Here is a 21,891-nt window from a genome sequence, read left to right as displayed (position 1 = left end):
TTTATCAATGACATAAAAGTATGAAGCAACATAAAAGTTTAATAAACATCAGATTTAGAATAGTGAGACCTATGGGTGAAAGGAGGATATGATTAGGGAGAATACGCAAAGACTTCAGTTGTATTATTCTTAATACATACATCATCCAAGATTGGGGTTTTGGCCCTGATAGAAGAACTGCATTCTAAAGTACATGGGGGAGTCAGTTGTATTATTCTTAATCTGGATCCTGGCTATTCTATTGCTTTTTATATTGTACTATATGTTAAATAGTGCATATTTTCAAAAATAAATCTAGTATATTATGTAGGGTGGGTGGGTTGGTTGGTTTTTACATAAATGGTAACATAGAGTTCTATACTACAGTTCCTTTTTTTTTTTAAATTCCATATATCTGAGACCTCTATCCATGTCTTACTTGCTTTGTATCCTTAGAACTTTGAAAGATGCTGTTTGCATAATAGGTGCTTAATAAGTAATATTTGTGGAATTCTTTCTTCCCTTACCCTGATAACCTTACTGTTTTAACTTTCCTGGAACCTGATCTAAATGTTTGTCTAACTATATGCCTCCGTCACCCTTTCCCTTTCTGCTTTTTAAAATTTTGTCCTTGGGCGCCTGGGTGGCTCAGTAGGTTAAGCGACTGCCTTCGGCTCAGGTCATGATCCTGGAGCCCCGGGATCGAGTCCCACATCGGGCTCCCTGCTCAGCAGGGAGTCTGCTTCTCCCTCTGACCCTACCCCCCTCATGCTCTCTCTCTCTCATTCTCTCTCTCTCAAATAAATAAATAAAATCTTTAAAATAAATAAATAAATAAATAAAATTTTGTCCTTGTGAGGAGGGTTTCTAAATAATGGAAAGTGGAAAGTGGTTTTACATGTACTTAGGGTTTTCTCTATGCCAAGAAGATATTCTGTTTCTTTATATTTTCACCTGGGAAGAGAATTAAATATCTTTTCTAAGTGCTGTTCTAGGCAGCAAAGAAAATCCTGTGATAATTCAGTTGGGAACACTTAAAGTACTGAAGTAGTATTTTAGCTTCACTTCAGAGATTTCATACAGAAGGAGCTTTAAAATGAGTCTACTTTTCAATCTATCTTATTAGAGAGTTCCTGCTCTAAGCAAGTGAACTTGACCTTTCAGAACTTTTTAAAGGTGGTATCACTGCCACTGCCCGGTTTTCTGGAGCTGACTTGGTAGAATGGATGTAGTCTATAAGTTGACATTGTAACTGTGGTTCCAAACCAAGGCTATTTTTCTAACAGCCTTCATTCTTTTCTTTTAACTTAAAACTTTCACTGTTACTTTATTGAGGGAATAAAGAAGAACAAAGGAAAGATCTGAAATATATCTTTAACAAACTAGTGACACAGATGTATCTGCGAATCTAAAATCCTCACAGGAGAGATTTTGGGGACAGTTGACTTTGAAGAATTTGACACGCTTGCTAGAGATTGTTGAGGTGCTTTTGAGAAATTTTCTGGATTGATACTTTTTGAATTGTATCTTGAAATTCTGGAGACCTCTAGGAGAGCCGGGTAGCTGGATTCATAACATAAGATGGACTTCATCCCATTCTGTTATTAGTGGTGGGAAATCATGGTACTGAGAAGTTAAATCATAATTCTGACCTTATCAGGTACTGATTTAAACATGGGTATGCTCTGAGTAACTAAATATTAACTAACTTTTAACTGTTTTGGTAGGTTTACCAGGATGGTGGATAAAAATATTTACATCATTCAAGGGGAGATTAACATTGTGGTTGGGGCAATCAAACGAAATGCCCGATGGAGCACTCATACTCCACTGGTAAGTGGGGAATGGGCAGATAGCTTAGTCACTGAGTTGTAAGGGATCTGATGCATGGTTAAAACAGTAATCAATTTCTCTGTAATAATGAGAGTAGTAGAATTGTTCTTGGTATCAAGGACACTTTTATTTTTTTTAAAGATTTATTTATTTGAGAGAGAGTGCACAAGTGGGAGGAGGGGCAGAGGAAGAGAGAGAGGGGGAAGCAGACTCCCCATTAAGTGGGGAGCTTGATGTGGGGCTTAATCTCATGACCCTGGGATCATGACCCTAAGATCATGACCTGAGCTGAAACTAGGAGTTGGTTGCTTAGCTGACTGATCCACCCAGGCACCCCTATCAAGGACCCTTCTGTTTTATTCCAGCTACTGTCAAATTTATAGGCTGCCTTTTTTACCTCTGGGACCCGAAGATGATACTATTCTTCTAGCTATTTTTGTGGACAACTGAAGGTAGCACTTGGGACCTCTTAAATATGCCTTAACTTTAGATTCCCTAGGACTATAATTCGCTATCAAATTGATACATGCAGTGTGGCTTGGTGGTGGTACTCCTTGGGAGTATATAGAGCAGACCATATCTTGCCAATCAGATGAGTAAGAAATTTACCTGTTGTAAAGCTGTCTTTCTTTGTTGCCTATGTATGTTCAAGGATATTTTTTGCACAGTTGTATAAAACAATATTTGGCACAATTGTAAAAACAAGTTTAGACATTTCCAACTCAGTGAATATATGTACATGTGTTTGGAAATTTCTCATGTTCATTTATAAAAATGGATTGTTTAGGGCTGCCTGGCTGCCTCATTTGAGGTTGGAAGTTTGAGCCCCACGCTGGGTGTAGAGATTACTTAAAAATAAAACCTTATTTTATTATTATTATTTTAGTAGGCTCCACACCCAGTGTGGGGCTTAAACTTACAACTGTGAGATTAAGCGTCCCATGCTTTACTGACTGAACTAGACAGCCGCCCCAGAGACCTTTTTTTTTTTAAGATTTTATTTATTTTATTTGAGAGAAAGAGCAAGCAAGCACAAGTCAGGGGCAGAGGGGGAAGCAGACTCCTTGCTGAGCAGGGAGCCCAATGTGGAGCTCAATCCCAGGACCCTGAGATCATGACCTGAGCCGAAGGCAGACGCTCAACTGACTGAGCTACCCAGGTGCCCCAAGACTTTTTGTTTTTTTAAGATTTTACTTATTTTTTATTTTAATTTTTTTAAAAGATTTTTTATTTGACAGCGAAGAGAGGGAACACAAGCTGGGGGCGTGGGAGAGGGAGCAGGTTTCCTGCTGAGCAGGGAGCCCAATGCGGGGCTTGCTCCCAGGACCCTGGGATCATGACCTGAGCCGAAGGCAGACGCTAACAACTGAGCCACCCAGGCGCCTCAAGATTTTATTTTTAAGTAATCTCTACACCCAGTACATGGCTTGAACCTACAACCCCGAGATCAAGAGTCACATGCTCCTCCAACTGAGCCAGACAGGTGCCCCAAAAATAAAATCTTAAAAAAATAAAAATGGTTTAGAAGTGAGAGTGGAATCAGCAATGTCTTTGAAATGAGTATGTATGATTATATAATGAGTATAAAGAAGGAGGAGAGATAGAATAATACATTCTCTTAGTCCTTTGGGATGCTATACTAAAGCACCACAGATGAGGTGGCCTACAAACAAGAGACGTTTACTTCTCACCGTTCTGGAGCCTGGAAGTCCAAGATCAGGACGCCAGCATGGTCGGGCAGGAGCCCCCTTCAGGGTCGGGGCTTGTCCTCACGTGATGGAAGGAGCGAGGGAGCTCTCTAGGACCTCTTTTATAAGGGTATTCGTTCCATTCATGAGGGCAGAGCCCTCACCACTTTCTGAAGGCCCTAATCACCCACCTTTTAAAGGCTCTACCTCGTATACCATCACATGGACATAAGGGTTTTTACATGTAAGTTTTGAAGGGACATGCACATTCAGACCATAGCACATAAAGGCCCTGGCAGTCTCTGGTAGCTTGAGTGCTGTGGTTATAGTGCAGATTAAGTATTTCAGGATTTACGATTTTAGGTAAGCCCAGAGTATCTTTATGAAATAGGAGATTAAGAACTGGAAAACTGAATTATGGCTAATTTTCTTTTCCTCAGAAGGGAAACTTAATCCTTGGGTTCAAGGTGCCCTTGATCTATCTGTTATTTCCTTTTTCCTCTTTGTCTGATACTGACTCTTTTTTTTAAACCTATGTACTATAGGATGAAGAACGGGATCCTTTGCTGCATAGTTTCAGTCATCTAAAAGAGGTTTTAACCAATATAACAGGTAAGTCCCCGCATCTAAGTAGGATTATTTATACTGGTAAAAAACCATGTGTTTGATTTATTGTAGGGATAGACAAAACTTTTCCTGTAAGGGACTATATAGTAAATATTTTAGGCTTTGCAGGCCATAGCAGCTGTGCAGCTGCTCAATTCTGCCATTGTAGCTCAAGAGCAGACATAGATAATACTTACATGAATGAGTGGTAAATAAAAATTTTTTCAGAAACCGGTACAAGCCAGGTTTGGCTCATGGGTATAGTTTGCCCCTGGTTTACTGCATTGTTGATCTTTTTCCTTGAGTTCCTGGTACAATGTCCCACCTTAGTGGGGAATCAATGTTCATACAATTAAAGCTCCCTTTATTGAGTTATAATGAAGTTATTTTTGGTCTTGTTTTAACTACTTTCTTTCTCTGTTTCACGCATGCCATGAGGTAGGAAGTTGGTGGCAGAAGTGAAGTTTTTATTAATATTTTTTACAAGTCAAGTTTTTAGTACTTGCAACAAAAACCCTTCTCTTATAGAAAGTCGTTGTCACTTTTAGGGCCTTATTTGTGTGTCATATAGATCTTTCAGTCATCATGTGTTCCCAAAATCATTTGTCCCTTTTTTTACTCATCATAATAACTATGTAATATTCATATGTTTAGAATTTTCAAAGCCTCTTTCATGTTTATTACCTTACTGAACTTTTACACAATCCTGTGAAGGAGGCATAACAGACATTGTCCCCTTTTTATGAATGAAGTTGAAGCCCAGAGACATTTTAAATGATTTAGTTGACGTCACATTGATCCTAAGAGGTGGAGTCAAAACTAGAATTCAGGCCTGGTTTAGTGCCCTGGTCTGCATTGCTTCTGTTTATGAAATTAGAAGAGAATGTATGCAGGAAGTGCCTCCCGTTATGTGTATGTATGTGTCAAAGGAGTAGGCAAATCTCAACACCCTTGGGTTTTTCAAGGGGAGAGAGATTGAAGGGAAAGCCTCAGAGCTGTGTTCCTCTGTCAACCATAAAGGGCTTTTGCAATTTATATTCCTGGAGTGGAACAATTGAAATAGTTTTTAGGTTTCCGCAAGTTAAGTAAGCAATAACACATTTTTTCCTTTCATGAGAAATGTAGGAGGATATCTGGAGAAAAACTCCTTTTTACTTTCCTAGACATGAGCTGAAGTTATCTAAGCGTTCTCTACATGTTTTTTTTTAGAGGAGCAATTTCGCTCAGTTGAAAAACATCGGAAATGTTAGCCATAGATCAAATATAGAGGAAGTGGTTATTAGCCAGTTAACAGGGTTAAAGCTGCAACCAAGTGGCATGCTCTTATTTTATGGCCTGTACTGTAAGTGACTTGGCTGCTTTAGGAAGTTGGCTACTTGCACAGATTTTTTTTTTTTGTTAACTTTATGGATAAATATGCCTACCTATCCCAATGAGAAAGAAAATGTAGTGAGTTGGTATTTACAACTCTTTTTGGTGGCCAAAGTTCAGCATGCAGTTGATCCTTGAATAATACAGATTTGAACCTTGTAGGTCCACTTATATGTGGATTTTTTTCAGTATATACAGTACAGTACTGTAAATATATTTGCTCTTCCTTATAACTTTTTTTTTTTTTTAAGATTTTATTTTCAAGTAATCTCTACACCCAGTGTTGGGCTTGAACTCACAACCTTAAGAGCAAGAGTTGCATGCTCTACTGACTTCACCAGCTGGCTCCCTGCTTGTGACTTTTTTTTTTCTTTAAATATTTTATTTATTTATTCATAAAAGTGAGAGAGAGGCAGAGGGAGAAGCAGGCTCCCCACCGAGCAGGGAACCCGATTTGGGGCTCGATCCCAGGACCCCGGGATCATGACCTGAGCCGAAGGCAGACGCCTGACCATCTGAGCCACCGAGGCGCCCCCGCTTATGACTTTCTTAATAACATTTTCTTTTCTCTAGTTACTTTATTATAAGAATACAATATATAATACATTTGACATATAAAATATGTATTAATTAACTGCTTATGTTATCAGTAAGGTTCCTGGTTAACAGACATTAAGTTTTTGAAGAGTCAAAAGTTATACATGGATTTTCAACTGCAAGGAGGGGTTGGTGGCCCAAACCCATGGGTTGTTAAAGGGTCAACTGTACTATCTTTTAAGAGATGTGAAGAGGATTAAACATGTTAGTATACTTGGAAACATTTGACAAACAGTTTATACACAATATTGTGTTGTATGTGGTTGGAAATACCCCAAATGGCTGAGATCAGACTGGAGTAGCCTTGTAGGCCTTTTGGGCACTCTGCAGACCTTAAGGAGCTGAGATGGTGCTGCTATCCTGACAGCTACATTTCCTTCTTGCCGTCTAATCTATATCCCATACTTGTTTTCTCTATCCTGACATATCCTTGACATATCTCAAGAGACCGTATCTGTGGTGAGTGGTGCAGTCCAATACTTGGGGTTTCTAGACCATCTAAGAGCTGCCAGAGTTGAGTCTTCTGCTTAATTTTCCTTTATCTTTGAGTCAGGAGTTCAGATTATCTGCTGCTTGAAACTAATAAAATCAGAATGTGCTGAGGAGCCAGTTCTGTCAGCGGTACTAGGAACATAGCTGTGTGTTGCCAAGCTTTCTCCTGGAGCAAGAAGGTGGTAGTATTTTCCAGGGCAGATGTTGAAATGGTGTCTGCCAAGTTGCTTATTGTTTTTAGGTTTTAACATATTACGTGCCTGAAAAAAGGACAGAGTGGACCCAAAATGGAACATTTCATAGTCTTTTTTTTTTTTTTTAAGATTTTATTTCTTTGACAGAGAGAGAGACAGCGAGAGAGGGAACACAAGCAGGGAGTAGTGGGAGAGGGAGAAGCAGGCTTCCCACTGAGCAGGGGGCCCGATGTAGGACTCGATCCCAGGACCCTGGGATCATGACCTGAGCCGAAGGCAGATGCTTAACGACTGAGCCACCCAGGTGCCCCCATCTCATAGTCTTCTGATTGGTTCTGACCCCCACAAAGTGCTGGCCTCCAGGAGGAAGTTTATGGGTCAGCTGCCCCTGTGGTCCTGGACTCTGTAGTCCATGACCAATTTCTTGTTTCTTTTACTGAGACAAACAGATTTTTCTGATTGGCAGTGTCAGGAGGACTGCTTTCTTGGAAGCCTATTAATGCATTAATGGTGGGACGCTGGGAAAGGGTTTTGAACTTGGAAAGAGAAACTGAAGGGACTGCCTGCTCTGTGTGACTGGGAATGGTGTCCCACCTAGACTGGAGGAGGTATGGCAGGAATTCTAGGACTTCCATTCAGTTTAACTCATGAAACTGACTTGGACTTAGACTCTTCTTATAAAAAGGCTTTCTATTTGCTTTTTTCTAGGCTATCTGCTGGCTTGGTTGGTTAGGAATATCACTGTTGGAAATGGGTAGTTCATTGGACATTGTCAGTAAACTAAAATGACTTTTTTTCTTTTCTTGTCTAAACTAAAATGATTTTTTTTTTCTTTTCTTGTCAGTAGAGGATCTTTTAAGTAGATAAGCACTACCTACTCTTCCAGGAGTATTATCTGAGCATTGTGGATAACCTCTAATAAGGTTAGCTAACTCCATACCAGTTATTCTCACAGATACATGTTTCTGGACTACATTCGCAGTTAGTATTTGCCCAGATTGCATGATGACTGCATGCTCTGTAACATTTAGAGTAATAAAATAGTCTAATATCAAATCTAAAGTGACAGTTGCACTTGGAAGATACAGGGTACCTAAGAGCAAAGTTTGCATTTTGCTATTTTGGATAAAACCTTAGCTCACCACCAGTGAGACTTGAGTGCTGCCCCTCATTTGGTCTTTAAGCCCTCTTAGGAATCCTTTTAGGAGGTTATTCTGAAAAGTTAAATTAGATGTGTGGTGGTTACCAGGGGCTGGGAGGGGGTCTGGGGAGTGACTGCAAATGGGTATAGGGTTTCTTTATGGGGTGATGAAAGTATTCTGGAATTAGATAGTGGTCATGGTTGTACAACTTTGTGAATATATTTTAAAACACTGAATTGTACACTTTAAAAAGGTAAATTTTATGGCATGTGAATTACATCTTAATTTTTAAAAACAGCAAATGTAGGCTGGAAGAGTAATGGGATTCGCCAGTTCTTCCTCAGGTCTCAGAGCTATGGAGGGAAGCCTCTGTAGCTGCTGCTGTGCCCTGAACCCATTACCCAGCAAAGGCAGCATAAGGCTCTCTTCAGCCTCCTGGCCCAGTTTGTCCTTTTATGTCTCTCTCATTAACTCAAGAAGCACATGGCTTTTATATTTAAATTTATTCAAGCTGTAATCTTTGACATTTGAGTTAGCTTTTAGTACAGTTTTGCATTTATAGTAATATATATTATGTATTTTCTCTATCCCCAAAGAATCCGTTTTAATCTTTTCCGGATGCAAATTTCAGGCTGTCTTGCCCCATCTCCCCTCTCTTGCTCTCTTTCCCCTCCCCCCACGGAGTGTGTTTGATCAGGTGTGGCAGGAATATCCACTGTCAAGCTGCGCCCTTTATATTAGTCAATATTATCCTTCTCCCCCCTCCCTGTCTGTCTGCCCCTATGGGCTTTCCCAGTTGATTTATAATTTTGGAATTCTCATCGGAGTCTGTAATACAGTTTGTTCATTATTTAACCAAAACCTGTTTAATGAGCAGAGAGAGGCAATGTAAATGTTAGGCATGTTGCAGTGATGTACCTTTGTGCTTCTCAAAGCGGGTGGGTAGTTAACTCTGTGCTGCCTGCCAGGCTGGGGTGTCTTGGCCTTAGGGGCAGAAGGACCACTGCTTCTCCCTTTCATCTTCCCAAACCCTGCCATGGTTTGGGATTCCAAAGACATGTTTCCTTTTATTCTTCTAGAGATCTTGTGGGGACTCTTGCATACTGAAGTTATCTTCAATCTTAACTGCTAGACCAGGTGGTAAGATCTGTGGCATGGGATGGGGGGCTGAAAGGGAAAGGAAAATATCAGGATACTTGGTACTGCTCCTGGTTTTAGGTCTGAAGAAAGTAAGCAGTTAAAAAAAAAAAGAAGAAGAAGAAAAGAACATAAGCAGTTTAGAAGAATCCTAGCCAACATGGTGTACGGTCTTTGATCTCTTTGTTCCCCAACTAGACAAGTCCTTGTAAGCCTTAGTGCCCTCATCCAGTATAGCTTCATGGAAAGGGCTCTAGTCAGTTGTGATTTGTGGTGTTTGACTGTGGTCATTTGCCTCCATTTTTAGGCTGCCTTTGTCCTTGGTCTTTAAACTTAGATCATTACAAAGAGGTTCTTTTCCAGGAAATTTTTGGTTTAAAGCAGAGAGAGCGGAATAGTCTAAAAGTATCACAGCCAGAATCTTCTCTTAAGGGAATACCTCTTAGGGCCAGAGCTTGAGGGAGACTTTTTAGTGGTGTGTGTGTTGGGGATGGTGGGGGTTCAGTGGGGTGGGTAGTGAGCCTTTGGAGAGTTAACTCTAGTCATTAAAATTCTGAGGACCTATGAGGATTGGGGATATTCAGTTTAAGACTAAGATGGTCTTGAGGCCCAATATAGGCATCTGTATTAACTGTGGAATTGTTTTATCTTCTTGGACCTTTTTTTGCTGGGGTTCACCAAGATTTGAATTCCTTCTGGGTCTGGGTTATTAAATTGCTTCTAACCAATATTTGTTGAATATCTGCTATGTGCTAGGCATTTTGATTAGGCACTTAGGAATTGGGTCTATAATGGTATAGCCAACTCATAGCCACTGGTTTTACAAGACTAGTGGCTCTACCTGACCATTCCAAGGCTAACCTTTATAGCTTCTGTTCTGTGCCGTATGGTTCCCTATCAGGCATGGAATGGCTGATAGTGAATGAGGGCAGTCTATGGCCATCTTTTCATGTCTTACTAACAAACAAGCCAAAGAAATGAACAAAAATTATAGCTTATATATTTGCTTATTTGGCTTTTTCATATAAAGCAGTTCTCGCCAGAGTTAGATATTCCGAAAGACATCGGTGGTTTGTGTAGAGTAACTCTGTGGGAGAGGATTTTTTTTTACTGGACAACAAGATATGGTGTACTTGAGTTTAAGAGGGAGAAGCAGGTGCCTGGAGAAAGTGGATGATGTATCAGGAGTTTATTTAAATATAGTTTATCCTGGACAAACACACCTGTAGAGTACTGTCTGTCTCAAGCTCTGTGAATTCAGAGCTAGGAGGTTTGAATCCATATAACCTCTAGAGGTTTATAGAGAACATTTAAACAGAGTCTGGAAGCCAACCTGGGAGGGATGATGACTTAACACCTGTCTAGCTTAGGTCTCTTAGAAATACCCTTCTAAGTAGTAGCAAAACTGTTCAAGGATGCCTCATACCTCAAGTTTAATCTGTTTTATTTGGCACATGGGAAGGTATTAGGAAAAGAGACTTAAGTAGTCTCTGTTAGGGAAAAGATTGAGTAAGGGTGCATTATTTGAATAAAAATTTTGCTAGAGTTATCATCTCCCATACTGATTGAATGCATACTCACTTTTTATGTAGGGGCCTGTAGTTTGGGGAGTAGTAAGTAATACATCATTATTAGTCAGCATGAGAAGAAAGTTGAATGAGTCATTAGCTTTGTCCCACTTGAAATTGAGCTTGTGAATTGTTCAAGACCTAACTGGAGACTGAAAGAACCAAGTGTGTTTGATAAAATATGGCAGACAAATTCATGTAATGGGTTGAGTGTTGGAAGTACAATGTTGGGCACACTTATGTAAGTATGTATTTCCTGTGCCCTTTTTGACTTTTTTGTTCTATAAATAAAAGATTGTATTAGTTTGGAGATCTTTGAGCAACACATTAGGATGTGACCTGAATTTGAATCAGACTGACTTTGGCACCTTAGAATCTTGGTAGCTTGAGTGGCTTCAGACTTGTGGACATTTCAGCTCAGTTAGAGAAAATAAAGGTACTGTGATTATTTTTTTCCCCAGGGAATATTCATATCAACAAGGTGACTCTGAGGCCTGTAATTTGATGACTTTGTCCTTCCTGGGAATGATCTGAACCCTCATCAGTTGACACTCCTAAACCAAGAAGCTCTTCCAAACATTTGTTTGTCCTAGAGATTAGAAAAATGAAGACTTTGAGGAGAAGAATCAGCTCTGCATAGTCTGGCTTCTTATGAGCCCAGCTCTCCCTTTTTCTCTCCGTAATACTTAAACACATTTAGCCATCAAAAGTAGTTTGCTGACAAATTTACTACATGTATCTGAAAGTGGGTTTTGATAAAAAGAGTTTTCTTAATAGCTTGGATTCAGAAGCAGAGGCAAAGGAGCCTAATTTTTTTCTAGTAGAGGTTAAGGGATGGTGTGACAGTGTGGTCTGAAGTGGGCATCAGAGTTGCTGGTATTGCTGTCATTGCCATTGTCCTCTTTGGCACAGATACCTCTTGAGGCCTCAAATTTCTCTCTGAGTATGTGCCCAGCCTGCCATGGCAGCAGTCAGATTAGTAAAAAGAGGAAAAGCCAGCTGCTGCTTTGTTTTTAACAAGGATGCAGGCAGAGTCTCTTTCTTCTTTTTCCACCCACTCAGAGTCAAGTGCCAAAAGAGTTTCAGAAGAAGCCAGATATTTGAAATTTAACGTGCAGTTTTGATTAGAGATAGTAAAGAGTTATTTGTCTCAGCCTTGCCTTCTCTAACCACCTCTTTATGTTCATAGATGCTTAATTGGTCACCCTAGTTTCTAAAGTGATATTGGATATGGTAATGGAAAGGATGAGTGCATTTGTGTTTTCTCTCCTGGCACCCATTAGAAGATAGAACTGGGTATAGAGTAAAATGAAGATTTGATCATTTCAGCTCAGATCACCTCATTAGGAAAGGTTGGTTGATGGAGAGCAGTGACTCCCTTAAGCTCTCAGTTTTGCTTCCGGAAACCAGAAGATAAGATGCTCCTTAGCAGGTTTAAGGCTTTTGTTTCTTTGGTCTTTGGAGATCCTGAAGGACTTAGATGGACAAGCACTCCTGGCTGCCTGTTGTCTGGCTTCTCACTGCATACCTCTTCTGTAACACCAGCCTTCTGTTACCACTGTTGCCACTGTAGGTTGAGTTGTGAAGGGCTGCCACATGTGCACACATCACAACTGACCTTTCCTTGTTCCACGCTTATTGAGCAATTACTTGCCCATTTGTAGAACTCGCATTATTGCCTTGGGTTTCTGGCCCAGTGTGAAGTGGGATCATCCAGGAAGTGGCCTGATAGACTGTACATCAGAGGGCAATAAATTGGCATATGAATTGGTGGAAAGGCAGGGCCAGATGTGGTGTGGGAGCCAGGGTTTTTCTGTAGTCAGCCATGCAGCTTGCTTCCAGGTGTCCTGGAAAGCAGCTTGGGAGCTGGAGGCTGAGGGTAGCTGGGAACATTAACTAGGGGGGAAAAGGATCAAAAGGACTTCAGTGTTCTCTGTGATGCGCCCTGCATTGGGAAAAATCCTCTAAAGGTAGAGGGACAAAGGGAATTTCCTCGACACTGGTAGGAATTTTCCCACTGATTATTTTGCCTTTCAAATAAACTGAGTTATTAACCGGCAGAAAAAATACAAAACTTGAGAGACTCCTAACAAGGGGTTGCAGGATAAGAAAGCCTCATTCCACATGAGATTTTTCAGGAAGGCTCATTCTTCTCTTTGGACAAACAACAGGTTTAAGAAAACTGGCTGCAAATTGATGATAAAGTGAGAGCTAAGGTATTATGACTGCCCTACCATGGGCTAGAGTGGTATCTTTCAGACTACAAGTTGCATTCCGTTAGTGGATTGTGAAATCATTTTAAAGGGTCACACAGCATTTTCTCCTCAGTTTTTATTGTGAAAGATTTTAAACTTCTGCACACTTATTTTCACACTTACTAATATTTAGCCATGTTTGTTTTCTCCATATATATGTATGTATTATTTTTTATAAGCTATTTGAAAATAAGTTTCAGACATGTTGGCATCTTACCCTTGAATACTTCAGCATGTGTCCTAAATAAGGACACATTCTCCTACATAATCACAGTACCATTATCACACCTAAGAAACTTAATAATTTATCGATATTAGCTAATATCCCGTCCACATTAAAAATTCCTGATTTGCCCCCAAACTGCCTTTTATAGCTATAGTTGGTTTTACAAACCAAAATCCAAGCAAAATTCTCTTTCATTAGGTAGTTATATCTCCTTAGACTTTTAAAATCTAATATAGTTTTCTCCGCCCTTTTTTTTTTTCTCTTGGCATTGACTCTTTGAGGAGACTAGGCTATTTATCTTTTTTTTTTTAAGATTTTGTTTATTTGACAGAGAGAGACACAACGAGAGAGGGAACACAAGCAGGGGGAGTGGGAGAGGGAGAAGCAGGCCTCCCGCTGAGCAGGGAGCCTGATGCGGGGCTCGATCCCAGGACCCTGGGATCATGACCTGAGCCGAAGGCACACACTTAACCACTGAGCCACCCAGGCGCCCATAGGCCATTTATCTTTAGAATGTTGTACGTTCTAGGTTTGTCTGTGTCCTTGTGGTATCATTTAACTTGTTCCTCTATCTCATATATTCCTGTATTCTAGAAGTTAGGATTAAAGGCTTAACTTGATGCAGGTTAAACATTTTTGGCAAGAGTACTTTGTAGGTGATACTGTGTATTTCATATTATCACAGGAAGTATATATTGTCAGGGTGGTCCCCACTATTGGTGGTGTTAAGTTGGATTATTTGCTTCTGGTTGTGATTGCCGCATTTCCTCATTGTAAATTTATTTTTCCCTTTGCAATTAGTAAATACTCTGTGAAATAATAATTTGGTACCTTGTGACTATCCTGTTCTCTAATATCTTTTTACCTAATGATAATCTACTGATGAATTTTTGCCACTCATTTATTTCAGTGGGGTTTACAAAATGATGATTTTCTAATTCATTTTTTCTACATTGATTAGCTGGCATTCTCTGTTAAGAACCACTTTCTTTCATAAACTGGAGGATGAACCATAGTTTCTCCTAAAAAAGCAGGGAAAATGCTTAATTATTTTCCTTTAATTGCCTACTTTCAGAGTAAGGAGTTAGTGTTAATAATGATCACTAGTGGTGGCAAATGAGGGTTTTCCCCCTTGGGGGGCTTGTGAATATTTATTCAGTGTTTTGCAATTTATTACATTTATGATTATTTTTGGTGCTCACATCATTTTGAGTTTGGCCCCTTCCACTTAGTTTCTTTGTTCCTTGGATATGACCCCTTTGAGCAGTTCCGTTTTCTGATACCAGCTTCAGTTATGAAGGGAGGAAAAAAAAAAGGAATAGAATAGAAAGTATCCATGCATCACACATAATAAGGATAAGTATTATTTTGGGGAACTTTTGTTTTAGTTAGAGACCTTGTATTCTGAGTTGTAATATAAACTATATTTCTTTAGGTCATGGTCAAAAACTTTCAAAGCTCTGATAGGGAGAGCTTGTGACTTCTGTTCTAGCACTGGTTTGAATTTGTCTCTCTGCAATGTTATTTCTTGGGCAAGGAGTCAAAGAGGGTGTTGAGTTCTTGACATTCTGTGAAGTGCCTTAGCCCCCTTGACATTTGGAAACCACTGGACTATTATATCTGCATATTATCCTTATCAACTTTGGTTTCAGTAAAGCATATCTGTCTATTATCTTTTCTGTTATCTATTCATTTATTTAAAGATCTATTACATGTTATTTTCTGCCCCCAGCTTTATTGAGATTTAATTGACATAATATGTAAGTTTAAGCTGTACAGTATGATCATTTGTTTTTTGTTTTGTTTTTTAAAGATTTTATTTATTTGACAGAGAGAGAGATAGCGAGAGCAGGAACACCAGGGGGAGTGGGAGAGGGAGAAGCAGGCTTCCCGCCGAGTGGGGAGCCCGACACAGGGCTTGATCCCAGGACCCTGGGATCATGACCTGAGCCAAAGGCAGATGCTTAACGACTGAGCCACCCAGGCGCCCCTACAATATGATGATTTGATGCAAGTATACTTTGCAAATATTTTTACCATAATAAGGTTAGTTGATACATCCATTACCTTGCATAATTATAATTTGTGTGTGTGTGAACATTTAAGATCTACTCTCAGCAACTTTCAAGTTTATGATACAGTATTGTTAAACTATAGTCACCATGCTGTCTTATTCATCGTATAACTGGAAGTTTATACCCTTTGACCAACATCTTCCCATTTCTCCTACCATCCAGCCCCTTAGGAAGGACCCTTCTGTTTCTGTTAATTTAGCTTCTTTAATTAATTAATTAATTAATTTTTTATTTTTAAAGACTGTATTTATTTGAGAGAGAGAGAGAGAGAGAGAGAGAGAGAGAAGCACCAAGCAGGGTGAAGGAGCAGAGGGAGAAGGAGAGGGAGAAGCAGACTGTGCACTGAGCAGGGAGCCCAGTGCAGGGCTCAATCCCAGCACCCTGAAATCATGAACTGAGCCGAAGGCAGACGCTTAACAAAACTGGGCCACCCAGGTACCCTAAATTTAGCTTTTTTAGATTCCACATATAAGTGAGATACATTATTTCTTTCTCTTGAAATTGACTTATTTCAGTTAGCGTAAGAGCCTCAGAGTCCATCCATGTTGTTGCAAATGGCAGGATTTCCTTCCTTTTTTTTTTTAATGGCTGAAGCAGTTCTTTTTATATGGTTGTTTCTCTCTGGGTGAGTCAACTTCTGCAAAGCAGAGATTAATTTGAGACCATTTGAGTCATAACAGCCCTAGAGAATGTTAGAATAAGTATTGTTCCCCAAGGAAATAGGATTGTGGATGTAATTGTGCCTGACTAGTCACTCTGCACCTTGATCCCTTTTATGTGATGTTAAGCTGATTGTTCAGGGAAAGGAGGATAGCATGTTATGTTACACATGGCTTGGCCATGCTTTTGAGTCCTTTTGGTGCATTGAGGATGGAGTCATTTGTTCTGGAAAGACTCCGAAACAGCGTCTTCTCCAGGAAGTTTGCTCTTGACAGGAATTCATTTATATATTCAGTCAACAGATATTTCTTTTTATTTTATTTTTTTAAGATTTTATTTATTTGACAGAGACACAGCGAGAGAGGGAACACAAGCAGGGAGAGTGTGAGAGGAGAAGCAGGCTTCCTGCAGAGCAGGAGGCCCGATGCGGGGTAGGAGGCCCGATGCGGGGCAGGAGGCCCGATGCGGGGCAGGAAGCCCGATGCGGGGCTCGATCCCAGTACCCTGGGATCATGACCTGAGCCGAAGGCAGACACTTAACGACTGAGCCGCCCAGGCGCCCCATTCAGCAGATATTTCTTGAGCATTTAATGTGTGCCATACACTGAACTAGGTATTAGGGACCTAGTTTTCAAGGAAACTGACACAGTTCCTGTCCTCATAAAGTTTATGGTCTAGTGGGCTGGTGATTTGAGAAGCTCTGGAATTTGAGTAGACAGTTGGGCACTGGTTTGAAGGCTGCCCAACTTCCACATGTGACCTCAGGAAATTGTCATATGCCCTGGTGTGCTCACAGAGGTTCGTGGATGGTCAGGAAAACAGCAGTGGTGTTTGTCTGTGTTGTCTATCCCGCCCCCACCCTCTGCCCTAGCCCTGGCTGCCTGGCAGCAATAACCAAGTACATAGCTTCATTAGCTGCTTTACGGCCTTGGATATCTTAGGGCTCAATTAGTCCTTTAATAGTCACCTGTGATTAATCAATCTGTGTATCTCAGAACTGAACTGACTAAAATTGTACCATAGGATATCAATGGCTTTACCTTTTCTAATAAAATTCAGCTAATAAAATATTCTAATAAAATTAAGCTCTCAGGCTTGGGTTTCTGCCACAGTTGTTAGCATTTTGAAGTCTAGGGGCACAAAACAAAGATGTTAATGGTTATTTAGCTAAGGTGCTAAAAGAATGAGGAAAGTCCTTTGCTATAGCTTGGATCTAATAGTCCCAGTTCAAAAATAACAAGAATGTTTTTTAGTAGCAACCCATTGTCTTTAGTCCAGGAGTTCATATGAGGAAAGAAGTATCAAAATCCATGTAACTTTGGATAAGGTTTGGCTTCAAATTAGTAGAATATCCCATCATATATTTATCTTTTGAATCCCAGAGAAAGCACCCTTATTTAGAAATAGCCCTTGGGAACCTTTGGTCCTCGGGGAGAATACCCTTTAGAAATGCCCTTTCTCCTCAGGAAAAGTTTTCCTAGGATTTTCAAGGGTGGAAAGAGATAATAGTGAGACAGTGAAGCAATTAAACAGTGGTTAAGCTATTTCTAAAAGAGAAAGTTGGAATGGATGTTGGAATACAGATATATTCCACAAAACTATCTGTGACTCATTATTTGCTTGATAGCTTATTGTGTTCTGAATTTAAAGAGTAGTTTTTTCTCCTTTGCCTTTTTTTTTCTGAGATGAGCCTACTGCCAAGGTACATCATTAATATGTACCATAGCCAAATACTTTTTGTGACCAGAGCCTTGTGACTCTGGTGGAGAATCCTGGTTCTGTCTGGCCCAAGAAGTTCTTGGTTTAGCTCACCTGATCAGAAGCATTGTGGGGAAAGTAGTCCAGGGAAAATGGATTTCTGTTGCCAGAATCCAAATATGGCTCATTAATCCTCCCAAGTGAGCCCAAGATTAGCATCTTAATCAGTCTCATTTCAGAGGTTTTAAGACTCATTCCGTTCTCTAGGTTCTCTGTGAGGAAGGAAATGAGCATTTGGTAGAACTCGTTGGTACTCAGAAAATGGAAGACTTTGCCAGGGTCCTAAGTAGGCTACAGGCTCAAGAATCGATAAAACTGGGTTGTGTGCATAAAGTAACAGAAGGCAGAGAATGGGAAATCTTTCTGTTGGTAATAGTCTTTCTCTAAAGGCTCCAACGGGAAGGAAAAGTTGGCTTGTTCCCCTGCCAGAGGTTGTTTTAGTGTTATCTTTTACCTAACTAATGTCAGGACATTTGATCAGGTCAACTGATGGTGAATTTTTTTGAATTTTTATTTTGAAATAATGTCAAACTTACAGAAACATTGCAAGGATAATACACCCTTTTGCTCCCATATACCCTTTTGCTACTTGTTTTTATTATTCTCTTTCTCTATACACACACTAAGGACAAGGATATTTTCTTACATAATCTTTGGTACAGTTATCAAATTCAAGAAATTTAACATTGATACAATACTTTACTATTGATTCTAATTTTGTCAGTTTTCCCAATAATAAACTTTAAAAATTTTCCCCTTCAGTCAAGGATCACAAATCCAGGCAGTTGTCATGTTTTTTTTAGTCTCCTTTCATCTGGAACAGTTCTTCAGCCCTTCTTTGTTCTTCATGGCATCAACATTTTTATTTTTTTATAATTACAGGCTGTTTTTTTCCCTTCGTTCTCTTCTTTTTTCTCTCTCTTCTCTCTCTCTCTCTCTCTTTTTTTTGGGGGGGGAGCGTTTCTCCTTTTGGGTTTGTCTGATGTTTTCTCATGATTAAATTCAGGTTATGGGGTGCCTGGCTGGCTCAGTTAGTAGAGCATGTGACTCTTGATCTCAGGGTTGTGAGTTCAATTAATTAATTAATTCATTAATTCACGGTATGTGTGGGCATGAATCTACATGCTACTACTGATAATAGTACCCTGAGGATTTCATATGTAGAGGTATCCCTCCAATGGTGATACTAATTTTGATCACCTAGTCAAGTGTTATTTTGTTTTTCCACTGGATAGATACTGTTTTCCCCTTGGAACTCATAAGCAATCTGTGGGGAGATGACTTTAAGACAGGATTTTGCTCCTTATTAAACTTTCCCCCCATGATTTATCATACATTGATGATTCTTGCCTGAACAATTTTCAGGTTGCAATGATGGTAAATATTGAGTGGTTGTTTAAAATACCTGTTCTCTGAGTGATAGACATTAAGGAGGGCATGTGGTGTAATGAGCACTGGGTATTATATGACTGATGAATCAGTAATCTCTACCCCTGAAACCAATAATACATTATATGTTAATTGAATTTAAATAATAAAAAAAAATAAAATACCTGTTCTTAAAGGACTTCTTAGGGGTGGACGTGAACTGTCTTTGTAGCTTACTTATGTTTAGAGTTTCTTTCTTTTCTTTTCTTTTTTTTTTTTTAAAGATTTTATTTTATAGTAATCTACACCCAGTGTGGGGTTTCATCTCACAACCCTGAAACCAAGAGTAGCATGCTCTACCAACTGAGCCAGCCAGGTGCCCCAAGAATTTCTTTTCTTTTTAAGGAACACAAGTGTATACTCTAAAGGTCTGTATCTCTTTATGGCTTTAGTGATGCTTTTTAAAAAAAAATAGTAACTAAAAAGAGTTTTCAAAATTGGAAAAAGGTTTATCTCAATGAGGCTTGACTGGGGGCTTGGCGTTTTTTTTAGAATATGGCAACATCACCTAGTGGCATTTGTTCACCACTCAACCAGCAGCATAAATGCTTCTCCTCCAAGACAGACTGGGAACAGTCATGTGAAGCTGGTTCCCTTATTTGTTTTTTGTTTCCCCCTCCTTCTTCGGCTTTTTAAAATCTGTAAAGTTTGGAAATGCCTGTTGTCCAATTCTTTTTTTTTATTTTTATTTTTTTTTATTTTTTTTTAAGATTTTATTTATTTATTTGACAGAGAGAGACGCAGCGAGAGAGGGAACACAAGCAGGGGGAGTGGGAGAGGGAGAAGCAGGCTTCCCGCGGAGCAGGGAGCCCGATGTGGGGCTCGATCCCAGGACCCTGGGATCATGACCTGAGCCGAAGGCAGACACTTAATGTCTGAGCCACCCAGGCGCCCCTATTGTCCAATTCTTTAAGAGAGAAAAACATTTCCCTATCTTTATTTAAGTGGGTTTTTTTTAAATATTTTATTTATTTGAGAGAGAGAATGAGAGAGAGAGATTATGAGAGGGGGGAGGGTTAGAGGGACAAGCAGACTCCTTGCTGAGCAGGGAGCCCGATATGGGACTCGATCCTGGGACTCCAGGATCATGACCTGAGCCGAAGGCAGTGGCTTAACCAACTGAGCCACCCAGGTGCCCCCCTATCTTTATTTAGTATCACCCTTTTCTCTCCTTCCCTCTTTTTTCTCTGCATTTTTCCTTTTGCCTCTATTTTCCTTTCCTTTGAAGAATCTGATTAATATGCATGACTGAGCTGCCTTAAGAAAAGAAAAGGCAGAGAGAGAGAGAGAGAGAGAGGTACTCTTGAGTCTCAGGTTCTTCGCTGTTACTACTGTGGAGAGTAGGCTAATGATATGATATTACTAATGAAAGCCTTATTAGCCATCAGTTATGTTTTGTTGAGGTAACCTTGCCCAGGGTAAAAAAAAAAAAAAAAAAGATAAGGAGAGAAAAAAGAACTAGAGAGGCAGAAATTAAGGAGGAATGAACAGAAAGGAGCTAAAGAAAAGGACTTGGGACTGGGGTACAAGAGTGGAAGGGAAGGACCAAGAATACAGAGCTGCTAAAATAGGAAAATGGGAATCAGCTCTAGCATTTACCTTTACCCAGGCCAGTGTTTGGGCTTTCCCCTTTCAGTAGAATATGTTCCAAGGTAAAATGAGGTGGGGTGAATGAAATGATCCCATCCTTGACTCTTTAGATTCATCCACTCAGAACTGAAAAGTTTACCCTGTAATAAGGTGACTTGAGAGCCTGATCCTAGTAGGTTGGGGTGGAAGAGGCTATTAAGTGATGCTTTTTGGGCACCTAGCATTAACAGTTATTTTTAACCTCCCATTTCAACCCCTTCATTGTTCACGCTCCTCCATTGGCTACTATGAGAGCAGTCAAAATTAGCATCTATACAAAATGAAGTACCTCTTGTCTCCCCAGTCACTTCCAAAATAAACAGGGAGTAATACTGTCCGTATTTTGTCTCACTTTACTCTGAAGGCTACCGATAGAGGAAGCATGGATTAGTGTGTAGTGATTTCTAGGCTCTGCCCTCTGGACAGATTCCCCTTAGAGTGCTGTGGCTGAGTGACAGGACCATGTGGCAGGAGTGCAGCTGGAAGTATATCATCGGCAGATTTGGGTTGGGTAAATATAGCAGGAGCAGGATGTCAGTGTGGGAGATGGATTGTTCTGGGAAAGGAAGTGTTGTCTTTCGTCTGTGAAACAATTTCCTGCACTTCTGGAACTCTTGCTTTCTTCTTCTTCTTCTTTTTTTTTTTTTTTTTTTCCAGGGCAGAACAGGAGTTGGCAGGAGTTGGGTACACTTGCTGAATTCTATCTCTTTGTGTCTGTCTGTTCCTACATTTGAAGTTGGGAGTAGAAATCAGATCTATTTCAGCCAGTTAGGAAATGGACCCAATAAATAGCTATATCCATGCCTTACAGTTCACATTTTTGCAGTCTTAAGGCACATACCTGTATAGAGCCTCTTTTTAAAAAATAATTTTTCTTTTAGTAAAACTGATAGGTTGAGAGACAGAAATAATTATACAAGGAGAATCAACCCTATTGAAAGTCAGACATGAGGCACCAGCTGGCAGGAAACAGCTGGGATGTTTCTGGGGGCTAGACTCTTCCACACCATTCAAGCCATCTCTATTATATGAGCTATTAAGATGGCTGCCTACCTGCCAACAATCTACATAAAAGACTAAGTCTACTAAATTATGCAGTATTTTACAGTTGACTAGAACTTTACAATTTTTATAAAGTTCTTTTGCATATTTTCTTTACTTTTTTAAAATAGACTTAAAAAATTTTTTTAAGATTTTTTTCGTTTATTTGTCAGAGAGAGAAAGAGAAAGAGCACAAGCAGGGGGAACGGCAG

General features: G+C 39.8%; 1 protein-coding gene across 4 annotated transcripts in view; it reads left to right on the top strand.

Moving 5' to 3' along the window:
• GBF1 (golgi brefeldin A resistant guanine nucleotide exchange factor 1) overlaps positions 1-21,891 on the top strand; it is a 118,456-nt gene that overhangs the window by 11,284 nt on the left and 85,281 nt on the right. For all 4 annotated transcript variants that reach the window (XM_028098584.2, XM_028098582.2, XM_028098583.2 and 1 more), the window contains exons 2-3: positions 1,707-1,812; positions 4,046-4,112. In XM_028098584.2, coding sequence (XP_027954385.1) covers positions 1,717-1,812; positions 4,046-4,112 — 163 coding nt within the window. In that variant the 5' untranslated portion in view covers positions 1,707-1,716. The remainder of the gene's footprint in view (positions 1-1,706; positions 1,813-4,045; positions 4,113-21,891) is intronic.

Source organism: Eumetopias jubatus, unplaced genomic scaffold (genome assembly GCF_037043125.1).
Source record: "Eumetopias jubatus isolate StellerSeaLion01/CBP00866 unplaced genomic scaffold, mEumJub1_p1.0 scaffold_17, whole genome shotgun sequence".
NCBI classification, from domain to species: Eukaryota; Metazoa; Chordata; class Mammalia; order Carnivora; family Otariidae; genus Eumetopias; species Eumetopias jubatus.
The sequence above is the reverse complement of the archived record's forward strand: the minus strand, read 5'-3'. Positions and strand labels throughout refer to the sequence as shown.